The sequence below is a fragment of the Nelusetta ayraudi genome, unplaced genomic scaffold (assembly GCF_046127955.1).
Source record: "Nelusetta ayraudi isolate G7.1 ecotype Tasmania unplaced genomic scaffold, CSIRO-AGI_Nayr_v1 ptg000041l, whole genome shotgun sequence".
Taxonomy (NCBI): Eukaryota; Metazoa; Chordata; class Actinopteri; order Tetraodontiformes; family Monacanthidae; genus Nelusetta; species Nelusetta ayraudi.
Genome location: NW_027466091.1, coordinates 532,094 through 545,643, shown reverse-complemented (window position 1 = coordinate 545,643; position 13,550 = coordinate 532,094). Strand labels below are relative to the sequence as shown.

Here is a 13,550-nt window from a genome sequence, read left to right as displayed (position 1 = left end):
CGTCCCCAAAGAACTGTAGACTGATGTGAAGCTCACAGCTCCTGCTTTTCTTCCTGCTATATTTGGAATTTCTCCTGCTTGTGTCTGAGCCGATTACTTCCTGTCTCGATCTGTTAACCCGGACCTCAGCGTCTCGTTACTGCCGCTGTCATGGGAGAATTTTGTGTTTATTTCTTCTCTGTTCCTCTTTTATTTTGGTAGGTCGGCCCGTCTTGGTTTCTCATTTCCCGTGAGGATTCCTGCTCTTGCCCTCACCTGCCCTCTGCTCTAATGTGCTACACCTGCTCCCTCCACCTCCTTCCACTCCCCCTTCTGAAGCAGTTTGTGTTTGTCCAAGTTCAGCCCTGTCCTATTTCAAACTTTTTCCATTTTCCACACGCAGTCGCCTGCTTTCAAAGACTTCCTGCTCTGCACTGTGAGGATGAGATTTTCTACTTTTTGGCGGTTTCTGTTGCTGTTACCTTTGCATTTCTATGCACTGGGAAGTTTTATGTCAGAATGTCTGATATCAGTGTAGGTCCATAGCTAACAGAGGTTTTTCTTCTTGTTCTCACACGTTTCGTCACGCTGTGAAAAGTAACTTCTTTATATTGACTTGATAACTTCACTTACTCAATCACCAGCCATTTTCATATCATATATATTCATACATATATATATATATATATTGTCTCTGAAAAATCCGATTTATTCGCCCATAGGGTTCGTCATTAGTGAAGTACAAAGGGATGAGGAAAAAAACAAACGTATGTATATTGAAGATGTTTGAAGTTATTTATGCGCATTTAAATGTGTTTGCGGCTCCCGGGAGACGACGTCTGATGTGTCTTTATACATCCAGCGTCAGCTCCCTTTTATTCCACAGGTTCGCTTCTCCTTCTTTAGGTGGACATACGGCGGATATTTGCAAACGAGCCCCCCCAACGACAGACGTTTTTTTTCCTCCAACATCTTCTGTGTTGCCGTCAGGCTCCCGTGAAAAACGCACGAGGACGAGCCTCCCGGTTTAGTTGGCTAATAGCGCGCAGTATTATTAGCCAGATGGCCTTTTCCTCATTCATCCCGTGGGCCATTTGCGTTTTCTCGGCTGTTCGTGATGTAATCAGCATTATGTCTGAGGATGCTTGACCTGCCATGATTGCTGCTTAGCATGTTGCTTTCGCCTCTCTCTCTCTTACTCTATTCCTCTCTTAGTCTCTCTCAGTCTCTCTCTCTCTCTCTCTCTCTCTCTCTCTCTCTCTCTCTCTCTCTACTCCAGGCAGCTTCACACCGATCCAAGGTCACGCAAATTGATTCAGTTTCTCAGTGCGCTCAGAGATCCTCCTGCAGGCTGGTAATTGCATTTCTGTACCAATCTCTCTAATGACGATCACATAGTGTAATCCGATGCAATGCGTGTGCGCGGCATGCTCGCGCACACACACACACACACACACACACACACACACACACACACACACACAATATGCTGCTAGAGGAAAGTAAAGGATAAGGCTGCATTGAGGCACTGCTGTAAATTGCTGGACTCCATTTGGAACTGACTTGCGTCATTATTTATCAAACGCAAAACACTCAAGTGTCTGTCTCTTGTTTAAATTGGCACTTTGCTGGACCTTCCACGTGCTTAGAAAGAGACATAATGAGTGCAGCCACGAGGTGTCTGTGCCCTTTGTGATGTCACGAAGGGATGATTTACACAACAGGTTTTTTGTTTTTTTGTTTTTCGAATATTTTCTGAAAAGTGGACTTTAAGAAGCTGCGACGGACTGGCGACTTGTCCAAAGTGTCGCCCTGCCGTCACCCTCTGACAGCTGGGAGAGGCTCCAGCAGAGCCCGTGTGACCCTGAGCTCAGCGATTGGAAATGGATGGAAGCAAAGACTTTTGGGGAAGTTATCAATACATTAGTGTTTTTTTGTTTTGTTTTGTTTTCAAGAGCACATAATGATGTTAACATGTAGGGATGCTTAAAACCACTCTGTTCACTACAAACACATGGATGCGCACACACACTCCTCTCTCCCAAACATAAGGTTTGACGCGTGTCAGTGGAGCCACGCCAAAGGCACGGAAGATGCCATCCGGCGTGAACGCGGATGTCTCGAGGCTGCGCCTGTTGACTCCGTCGTGACACGCTGATGATGATGCTGACGCCGCTGCGAGAGATGACGAGACACTTGTTTCCTCCGAGGCTGCGTCCTCGCTGCACACCCCCCCCCCACCCCACCCCGCCCCAGACCTCCCACCCCTTCCCTCCCCTCCCCTCCCCTCCGTGTTTCCTGTGCGTGTGCGTATATGCGCGCGCGCTTGCTCGCGAGTGTGCGGCGAGTGTGCGGTGGCAGCAGCAGCAGCAGCAGCAGCAGCGCATTCCTTCGCATCCAGCGGTGCTGCTAGTGGGAGGCTGACCGAGGAGGCATCGCCGGCACAGCAGAGACTCGAAGCTTCATCATCACTGCAGAAACATGCAGGTAGGACACTTCTGCTGCTCCACTAATAGAAATACCTCCACACCCCGACAAGACGGCTGAAGTGAGGCGCTGCTCCCGCCGCCGCCGCCTCCTCAAGTGTTTTGTTGTTTATTCATTCAATTTAATTGTGTTTTATTTTGCATGCATGAGGGAGGAAGCGCGCGTTAAAAACGCGCCTCAAGTTAGATCCTCTGCGCAGCTCTCCTCTCCTCTTTTCTCCTCTTTGACTACTTGTTGGACAAATGCAGTAAAAAAAAAAAATAAATAAAAAATTGTCGTCCTCGTCTCGTGTGTGGAGGTTTTACCCGCCGTCTCTCTGAATCTCAGGGATTATTTCCCTCCACTTTATTTTAAAGCTCCGCTTTGGGAGTGAAGTTATGTAATAGTGCGAGCTGAGGAGCTGAGGAGAACTGAGGCTTGAGGAGGGCATCGGCTCCTCCGCCCCGTTTAGCAGGTGTGCTGTCGTGCCGAGGCGCTCTGCTTTAGACCCATCATGCCCTTCCATGGGATTCACCCCTGACCTCAAATAAAAGCAGTGTTTGGTTTTCCGAGTGCCTTAAATCCCCAAATCCCCATTTCTGGGAAGATGGAATACTGTCTGTTGCTGGTTCGCTCTCCGAGATGCAGATCAAGAGAGAGAAGCAACAAACAGCATCTAAATCTGGATGATGGACTGTTGCTGGTGGTGGTGGTGGTGGTGGTGGTGGGGGGGTGGGGTGGAGTGGGGAGCGGCAGCATCTCCGAGGTGACTCCCAGCGGCTCATTCATGCTCCCTGGGTGCACTGCTTCTATCAATGTGGCTCAACCCTGGCAGGAAGCACAGCAGGGAGGTGGGGCTGGGAGGGCTGGGAGGGCTGGGGGGGGGGGGCTTCACTTGTGCACCTCCTCACTGCTGCTGCTGCTGCTGCCAAAACTGGAGTTTGCAGACTTGAGGACGCCTTCACCGGCCCTGTGGACTCAGTGTGTATACGTGACACTGTGGCTGCATCAGGGATGAAGCGCAAGAGCCAAAGATCATCATCATCTTCATCATCCTCATCATCATCAATCACCGAAAAGCGGATCCGTCCACCATGGTCAATACATCCGCTGATCGATCCCATCGCACGAGATTCAGAGGGAACGGCTGAGTCCTGCGCACTTCAGCGCTTTTCACGCTTCCGCACGCGTGCACGTGTGCGTGCACCTCTTGTTTTTCCGCCCCCTCTTCATTCGCTTGGGCGCACTTTTCAATTCGAACGCAGCCCTGGGATTCAAGTACACGCACATTTGTCCCCTCAGTGAGTTCAACTGAACGATCATTTAACCAACACAATAGCATGGCTGCCCACTGAATGAGTCCAGAGCAGCTGGTGAAATTTGATGGTGTCCTTCCTCTTTGTGAACCGGTGAATATCCCCTTGTTTAAGAGCTGCCTTTATTTTGTCGTCCCAAAGACGAGTCGCTTTCAGGTTGTGAAGCATAAATCAGTTATTCTCCGTCTGCCTGTGGTGACTTTGTTTTTTGTTTTTGTTTTTTAACTCACCTTTATTATAAAATGTCAGAGAATGGCAACAGAATGAATAATGCTAATGGAATGCTCTTTTCCTCCGCCACAGTCAGTCGCTGCGTTTCCATTGCCCCTAGAATTTTGCAAAACCTAAATATTGCAATAAAAAACGTTGAAAAAACTCTCAACTATGTCTAAAAGGTCTCTTGTGAGGTAGTTTTTCAGACGTATCGATATAGAGCTATATCGCAAAAGTGTCATGGAAACACTTTTTTTCCCCCCGCATCTACATGTCAGCACGTTACGACGTGACGTACGTGGTTACGCGACCAGTTTGCTTCAAGTGAAAACGGCGCGTTATGATTGGACGGAGAAGAAGACGGAATATTTTTTTACAAGTAATCAAAGAGAAAAAGATGACAACCATTCTTGACAGCAAACAGAAGCAAATGAAATTCTCCTAAAATCTCGCCCCGCGACATTTTATGATAAATTACTCCCTATGTGTTTCACACCATTCAATGGAAACACCTGCAAATCTCAATTGTACTTTGGCGAACATTTTAGAATTCATTCCAGAAGCGACGGTTGGAGAGGCTGGACAAATGACTGGCAGCCCGCAGCCATTATTAGAGGCAGCGGGACTCCTGTATAATCCGGCTGCAGCCCCACCTTTCCTCCAGCATGTTGATTTTCCTCTCTTCTCCTCTCCCTGGGTATCGATGTGCAGGTGTTTGAATCACGCCGAGCTGCGAGGCTCCCCGGAGCTGATGTTTGAATGCGTGACTCACTCTTTTCATTTAGTTTCATTTATTTATTTTTCGGCTGTAAAACAAGTGCGTGATCGATGGGCTCTGTGCATGTCGCGTTCGCTCTGAGTCACTGCGGTGGGTTCAAAAGAGAGTCAGGACATTTGTGTTTGTTTATGAGGGCTGCTCATGTAAGTTTGATTCTTCATATTACCTAATGTATGCCCCCCCGTGTGCCCACATGGGAGTGGTCAGAGTTGAAACGAAGGCCAGGACTGGAGAAAAGCCTCGTTTAAGCCTTGGTGTCCCGAATGAATCTGGATCAACACTTAATAATATTGTCCGTTAGATTGCATTTGGCCGCTGTCCTTATAGAATATATTCATCCATATTCTCACCTGCAACCGATAAAAAACTTCTGACCTTCAGGACCAACAGAGTTTCTTTCTTTCACGAGGACACAAAGAGCTTTGTGATGAGCGGAACAAAATCCTGGCATGTCAGCTGCCGAATCGCCCGACAGGACTACAGGTGTTGGATTCAGCGAGAATGAACGAATAATCATTGAGACGGCGGCGATTCAAATAACGGTCCCAATTCGCATCAAAGTTTGTGTGTCTAAGATAACAGCTGCTGCCTCTCAGGTGGTAGATGGCACGTCAGAGGTAGACTGGCCAGGATGAGCTTCACAGTCTGACTCTGCCGTTTCCTTTGCTTCTCATTGGATTCACGTTTCTTTTTTTCCACATGGAACAACTGAACTGCTGTGTAGCGTTAGCATGTTGCTAACTGTGGCTGACCAGCAACCGCACCTTTTGATTTTCTCGGCCGATTGACTTTTTCTGTAAGTTTTCCTTTGCTGGGAACACTCCTGTGATGTTAGCTACACCACAAAAGCAGAGTAACCAGTGATTGTTGTTGTGAAGGTTTTCTGGGTTTGAAACCTGTTTTTGCTTTACTCTTGACTAGTTGAACATAGAGCACATTGAAGGACGGCTAGTGTCACATCCCCCCATGCCCCCAAACAGCTCTTTGCTCGAATGTGAAATAGAAATGGTTTGATTAGTCATCGTCCACTTCTTGGGCTCTTTCACATATGGTCGAATCAATCTGGTAAACTTTTTTTTTATTTTTAAATTGTCCCCAGTAAAAACAGAATCAAACTCAGCATATCCTTGTCTGACTCTGCACCACGATCGCAAATTCATCCGTCAAATACAAAATAACCCGGTTGTTGCAGGCGTCTTAAAACTCTGATAGTGCCTCAGCGGGACCCGACGGCTGGTTTTAAAGCACCTGTTGTTCCGTGTGCTTCGCTGACTTTTCCTTTGAGAAGTTGGCTTCAATGGGGCAATTCCCCAGAGAGCAGAGCGCCAATCAGAGCAGTGACACGCAGCCAACCTGAGCAGATCGGTGACGGCACACGGCAGACAGGCTGCCGGCGACACACACACACGCACACACACGCACGCACACACACGCACACACACACACACACACACACACCGACGGGTGGAGGGTATTGTGCTGCACCCGATAAAGTGTCTGAGGGGCCCACCTGTTCAATAGGTGGTGTGATTGGTACATTTGAATAATTGAAAAGCCCCTGGAAACTGTATCCTTTAAAGCGGGAACAGGAAAAGGCAAGGCACACTTCTGATCCTGCTACCAAAATCAAACACACCCAGGGGGCTTTTCTTCCTCACAGCCCTGCAGAAAAAGAGTGTGTGTGTGTGTGTGTGTGTGTGTGTGTGTGTGTGTGTGTGTGTGTGTGTGTGTGTGTGTACGTGCGTCTGTGTAGACCGTCTCGACTAAAGCGAGCGTTTTTCCCTCCTGAAATCTTTACTCTGCACCCAAAAAGAGAAGCTTCACAGCCGGCTGCATCTATCCCAGTGAGAAAAATCCCTCTCATTGTATGGTCTCATGGCTGTTTTCCTTTTCTTTTGTTTTTGCAGCATTATATTGTTCAGTGTCAAAGCTTCCCGCTGAAGATCCGTACCGACAGAACTATCGACCCAGAGGGGATGAAGGGCAGCGATGTGAAGAAAAATGCTGCTGTAAATTATCAGCCACAAATCCATTTACTGCAGTGATGTTCGTACATGGGATCGGTTTAATCTGTCAGTGTACTTATTGACCTATACAAAGAGGAATAACAGCTTCCAGTGTGTGTGTGTGTGTGTGTGTGTGTGTGTGTGTGTGTGTGTGTGTGTGTGTGTGTGTGTCTGTGTGTCTGTGTGAGACAGAGAGAGAGAGAGAGAGAAAGGAAAGATGGAGAAGGAGGAGTTGTTAATTGAAATATTGCTCTCCATCGCTCGCTGCATCCTCAGGGTATTAAATCTTCTCTGCATGAAGGCTCCCACATCAAAATCAAAATCTTTCTGTGTCTTTTCCTCTCTTTCACACACACACACACACACACACACACACACACACAAGCAGCATGTAGTCCATATGGATGAACCATCCTCCCACAGCCACACTGATTCACACTGACAGCCATACTAAGAGGCTCGAGCAGTGTCAGGACACAAATAGTATCAGCTCTCCTTCATCAGACTGCTCGCATGTTTTCCTGCCCAGGTTGCCGCAGGCTCCGTGTTAAGACGCGCACGCAAGCAACGTCTCGTGTACGGCCGGTTTTCTCTTTTGCCATTTTCAGTCTTGTGAAAAGTTCAGGTCAGCACTGCCGCCAAGAAAATGTTTTGCTCCGCAGCGCCTCCTGCCTTCCCATCCATCACAGCTCTGTAGTTCTTTTGTCCCCCCCTGTTGTTAAGCAACTGGTGATTTTTATCCCGACCGTGCAGCTCTTTGTTTTCTGAGTTGCTGTTTGTTTCTCACACGTTTGAGTTGGCTTGATTCTGTAATCCGGAAGGCCCAGAAACGTGGCTGTTAGAGAAAGACACGGAAGGCGAGTCGCAAAGTAACGTAGTGTTTGTGGGGTCAAATATCAAAATCTCCCTTCTTGAGAAAAAAACATTTAATCGTTTGGTTCATCCTGGGAAGCCAAGCACAGCCAATCATGTCGCTTTAATCCTCTAACTTGACTGTGCCAAATGAGTGAATGAATGAATGGATGTTTTTTTCCCAGCAGACACAGCCTACACTGCATATCGAGGTCCTGCAGGGATGCAGCCAGCCTGATTATTGGCTGATAGAGATTCTGCAGCAGGTTTTCATGACCTGATCCGTTCAACTGTTCTCCTCAGGTGTCAAGAGATCTTCTTTTTTTTTTTTTTTTTGAAAGACCATTATGAGATTTTGTTTTGTCAATTACAGTTTCATTTTACCGCCTGTCTCTAGTTACTCACGTCCTTTCAAGCGTGTCTTTAAAGTGTCCATGCAATCACCTGGTCCCCCCCCGCCCCCCCCATCCCCCTTCAGGTGCAGCACCTGTCTGTACCACCTGTCTGCTGTCTTTTTTAACCAGATCGTATGAACACGTTACGTAAGCGTTCCAGTATTTTCCCCTGGTGTGCCTGCGAGTTTTTGTCTCTGACCTTTTGCCAGTATTGACCGTCCCCATGAGCCGGCGGATTCTGATACGGCTGCCTGTCAGGATGCCTGTCTGATGAAAACCATTAAATCTTTAAGGTCTGTCTCGGAGGTGGCGCCGCGGATCTACACCAGTCGGTCTCTGCCTCTCGTAGTGATAGAAATGGGGAAGCCAGCTAATTGAAATGACCGTTAAGATCGCATTAAAGTAAGGTGATCCCTAAGAACCAGATTTATCTATCCTTAACTTTAATGAGTAGCTGATTCCAAAAATGTCCAAATTGCGGAAGCTGTCTGATGACTGGAGTAAAGTCAAAGATTTCTCCGTTTCGTTGCGTTTTGTTTCACTCGGTACATTCAGCTGTCTCCCCTGTGCTGCATTATCTGAGCGCATTAGCAAAGGCAACGCTTTCAGGGAGAAATAAACATCTGCTTGCAGGGCTGGGCCCAATGAAAGAAAGAGTGGTTAGTTAGCTTGGTAAAAATGAGCTAGATGAATGAATAAAAGGAGGATGCCAAAGATTGAGAAAGACAGTGAGTGAAACTCTTCACTCTGGGGCTCGTGCACAGGCAACAAAAGATATAGAATCTAAAAGATTGTCTTATGCTAACGTTGCTGAGGTGATCAGCGGTTGAGGAAGAAAACCCAGCGGAAATAAGAGCTCCGTGTCAATCTGCCTCGTTTTGCACTGCTTGTTTTCCCACAGGCACCAAATTTGGGTTCTACCCAGCATGTCTTGAACATTCTGGTAACTGAGCTGTATCTCAGTGATGAAAGAGCTGCTTCTGCGTTATTTTTATAGTTCTACCGTCTGGCCGTGCTTGGCTCTGTCCACCAGCATTTGTAACCCAGATGTAATGCTCTGCCAGACTCTGCTGTTTTTGCAGCTTATGTGTCTCTCACTGACTACAAACAGCGAGGAGACTTCATGGTACATAATGAGGCCAGTGTTTATGCTTCATGTGAAGCAACGCTGAGTGAAGCAACCGGCGACGGATCTTTAATATTTTATCGGTGAACATGGTGATGGGCACTGCATTGCTGCTCTGTTTTGCTTTAGAAAATAAGAGCATGTGCGCTGGCTTTGTGTGCGTGCGTGCATGTGTGTGTGTGTATGTGTGTGTATGTGTGTGTATGTGTGTGTATGTGTTTACTTGTACAATATTCTTGTTGGAGAAATTGAAGCAAAATTTCACTTTGAGATGATGGTAGTGAGGACATTTTGGAGCGATGAAGGCTTTTTTGCTGGTCATTGCAATATTTTCCCTGTATTTTGAGGGTCAAGTCTTGGTTTTTTGTAGACAGGTTATAATTAGATTTTAGTTGGGTTAGGATTAGGCAAGAGGTTGTGCACGTTTAAGGTTAGGGTAAGGGGCTGGGAATGCATTGTGTCGTTACAAAAATATCTGTGTGTGTGTGTGTGTGTGTGTGTGTGTGTGTGTGTGTGTGTGTTGGAGCTTGGGGGTTGAGGTATAAGGGCCATCAGGGGGAAGTATGTATTTGTAGACGTTACATGAGTAAAGTGCTGCTGATGGAAAAAGCCAGCTGAAGCGTGCAGAAGGAACATATAATAACACATACACTTTGAGGTGCGTGTGTGTGTATGTGTGTGTGCTGCAGTTGCGGGATGATGGTGGGACCTTGTGATTGGCTCCCCTGGTCTATGAATAAACAGCTTGTTTGGTGCTGGGTTTTCCTTTGTTTACACTGCGGCCGTCTGCATGTGTCACTGCATGAGAAGGAGCGTATCTGGAAATATTTGGCCAAAGTGAACTTTGCTCGAACCTGCTGTTACCCAGACTGATTTGGGTGCCTGTTGCCTGCCAGACTAGAGGTGTTAGCTGATGAAGTTTATCTGGGATGTATAAAGAAAACAAAAAAACAAAACAAAAAAAACAACAACATTTATTTGGATAAAATCTTCAATTTAGCAAGCATATGTAATTTGTTTGGATTAAATTGGGTGAAATACCACACTTATCAAGATAGAATTACTACCTAAATGGAATCTCAAATTCATTGGGATAATATCTTGGTAAAGTCAAACATTTATCCAAATAAAGGAAAGTACAGAGTCTGGAATTCATCTTTTATCCAGATAAAATCGAGACTTTATTCAGCGTTTGTCTGGAATGTTTGCCTGGAAATAGTAGGGAAAAATCTTGGAAAAATCTGTATTAAACCCAACTGAAATCCTGAATTTATCGGAATTTTTGCCAGGCATTTATCCATCGCAATGAACCATGGCTCATTTTTCCTGAAAAAAAAAATCCAAATGGAATCACTTGACACTTTCCTTGCTGTAACGCCTTTTGCAGTCTCATTTCCCCAATTTTGTTGCTCCTCTGAAAAGGGACCCGACTATTCCTCCCTCTGGCGCACTCTTCCGAGGAGGAGAGAAGCCTCGTGCGTTCCCCTTACGTTCCGCTCTGTTGCTGTCGATCTGTAAACAAACCAGCGGACGCGTGGATGGATGAATGCATCACTTCCCAGCATCCCTATTCCACCTCGCCGTGTTCTCATCGCGCTACAAGCAGTTAAGCTCTCTGTGTTTATGCAGAGTGGATGTGCTCGCAGGCGCCCCCTCCCTGCCTCCCTCACCCCCTCCCACCCCCCCTCCTTGCCCTCTCCTCTCTCCTCTTTAACTCTTTTTATACGTCTGCTCATGTGGAAGACGCACTGAAATAGCCTCGCCAATGTGTTTCCCGGCAAAGTGCTTTCGTATCTTCATCTTCCTCTATCTGCCCACCCCTCAGTTCCCCGTCCTCTGGCCGTCCTCCCCTCCTCCTGCCTGATAGGCCAGTGTTCATTATGCTAATTGACTTCAGCTCCGCCAGGAACATGAGCGGACCTTGTTCTCCCTCGCTGTTTTTTTTTAATCTTCTTCCCTTTCGTCTGCACTGCGTTTAAATAGGGGATTTGCGTGGTCAGACTCCCGCGGGATCAAATAGCTGTTTAAAATACTGCTTGTGTGTGTGTGTGTGTGTGTGTGTGTGTGTGTGTGTCTCCTGCTCTCTCCTCCTCCCCATCATCCTTTGCTTCCTTCTCCTTCCCGCAGAGTAAACAGAGCTCCTGTTTGTTCTGTACTCACCTCCCCACGTGTGCTGCAGTGTGCGCGCGAGGTATGGGTTGTGTTTGTGTGCAAGTCAAATTTGTTTTTTTTTTTGCTTTTTATGGGAGTGAGTGGGGACCACATTCATTGAGCATTTTTGGGGCTTCAGGAGAATTTTGCTCCTAACCCTAGCGTGAAAAAAAAAAAAAAAAAAAAATCCAAACTTTGTTTGAGAGAGAAATGATGCTTGTGGGAAGAAAATGACCACAGCTGTTGCCATCATCCACTGATGAAAGAAGGAAAGTGCTGTACAAAAAAGAGTTGACTAGCCTTATTTATTTATTTTTGGATATGGACTCCTAAACATATCAGATCTGCTTTGCTGAACATCTTCTTAAACCACTCGAAAGTTCTCCTGAAGATCTTCCACATCGGAGGCTAATCGTCCCCTTCCTTGCACTCCCACAATCTCCTGCTTCATTTTAACACCGGCCTAACCTTTCCCTCCAGGCGGATGGCAAGGTGGTCGACGGCCTGCTGGGAGACCCCAACGGTGTGGAGCCCGCGCCTGGCCGGGTGAAGGATTCTGGGAAATGGCAGAAGCCGCGCTTCTCCCGAAAAGCACTGATGAGGTGCTGCCTGGTCAAGTGGATCATCGCCAGCACGCAGCCGCAGGACAAAGGTGAGGAGCTTCCTGTGAGAAAGTCTGACTGAGATCGTTGAGCCGTACGCACTCATCCATCATACTGTATGTCTCGCCAACTTGATTTTTTTCATTGTCAATCCGTACCTGAACAACCTCTTCACCCCGACACCCCTGTCCCCTGTTGACGGTCCCTGAGTGCACAAGCTTCATGAATGAATGGATGAATGTTGTGAAAGTTTTGATGCTCTATATTCTGCGGGAGTTCCAGTCTCGGTTTGTACCTGGACTCAGACTCACTGTTCCACCTTGTGGCCCATAATAGACTGTACACATTTGTATATCAGTCCGGAAACAAGCAGACACTTTCCATGTCCATTCCTGCCCTTTGTCCGTCTTCACCCATTTCTATTTTCTTCATGTACCCGAAGGTCTGAGCACAGATTTCTCTTCAGTTTTTCAGTCTTTTTCCATTCTATTTTCATTTTCATCTCTTCTTCTGGTCCTACTCTGAGTCTTGCTTCACTTCATAACTGCTGTCTTCTTGATCTACTTAATTCATCCCCTTGGTCTTTTAGGATCTTATCCAAATTTTTTGGGGGGGACAAAAGTTCCTTTTTGTCCTTTCCTGAACATCTTGTTTCTCTTCCTGTTAACTCCTGCCACTTGTTGGTTTCAAAATTGTTATATAGCTCCCTGTATTTTCCCCCTCTTCTCTCTCTGCTTCCTGTCTGGGTTTTTCTGCTCGATGGCCAACATAAAGATGTCCTGCTCAAAGAAAAATCTGATGACATTTTTGGTGTTCTTCACAGCAAGAAGAGCTGGTGTGTGTTGTGCTGAGGGTGTTTTAGAGGAGAGACTTAGACTTTTTTTTTTTCTGGTCCCAACACTACAACTTCTATCACACACATCACAGCTGTGGTTTTTATTCCTCGCCATAGGTTTGCTCTTGAGCGGCTCCTAGTGGTTTCTGTCAAGTGCTCAGCAAGCAGCTGTGATATCCACTGCAGCATGGACAAATATCGTTATTCAGCGTTTCAATTTAATGGAATTTACCAAAAATAATTGGACACCTTAATTACAGTTAATTTTGACAAATTTGCATGTCACCTCCTTCATTTGAGTGATCCATCTAGCAATGTATAATCTCCGATATTCGGTTTCAAAATGATAAGATGATATATAGAAATATTGATATAGAAGAGGACTGTGGTCGCTGATCATGCCTGGGGAAGTAAAACAGGGATTCAGTTCATGTCAATGGGCAAACCTTCACCTCAGTCAGGGCCAGTGGCTAAAAATAGCCGTTCAGAGACAGAGGTTTTCAAAGCAGTTACCGTGTCTCACCTCAGCTGCAGAGCGGCGGAGACGGCATGCGCAGCTGAGCGGGATTTCTGATAGTTCTAACTGGGCTTAGAGGTGAACTACTGTCTAGCCGGGATCGCAGTCTAAATCCTTGGAAGGGCATCAGTGCCCTTTGTGACATCATTGAGGGTGGATTTCCAGACTTGTCTTACTGTGTGTCTTTAGTGTGTCTTATGTCTTATTTCGTCGACATGTTAAAGACACAAATGTTTACAAAAAAAATGAACATTATCACACTGAATTTTGCATGATATGGAACCTTTCATGGAAATGAAGACTGACCTAATCAT

At 46.5% G+C, this 13,550-nt stretch overlaps 1 protein-coding gene across 1 annotated transcript in view; it reads left to right on the top strand.

The window, feature by feature from the left end:
- The first annotated feature begins 2,335 nt into the window (after positions 1 to 2,335).
- Positions 2,336 to 13,550, top strand: part of kcnip3a (Kv channel interacting protein 3a, calsenilin) — a 31,385-nt gene continuing 20,170 nt past the window's right edge. Inside the window, exons 1-2 of the mRNA XM_076033222.1 lie at positions 2,336 to 2,466; positions 11,763 to 11,934. Coding sequence (XP_075889337.1) covers positions 2,461 to 2,466; positions 11,763 to 11,934 — 178 coding nt within the window. The 5' untranslated portion in view covers positions 2,336 to 2,460. The remainder of the gene's footprint in view (positions 2,467 to 11,762; positions 11,935 to 13,550) is intronic.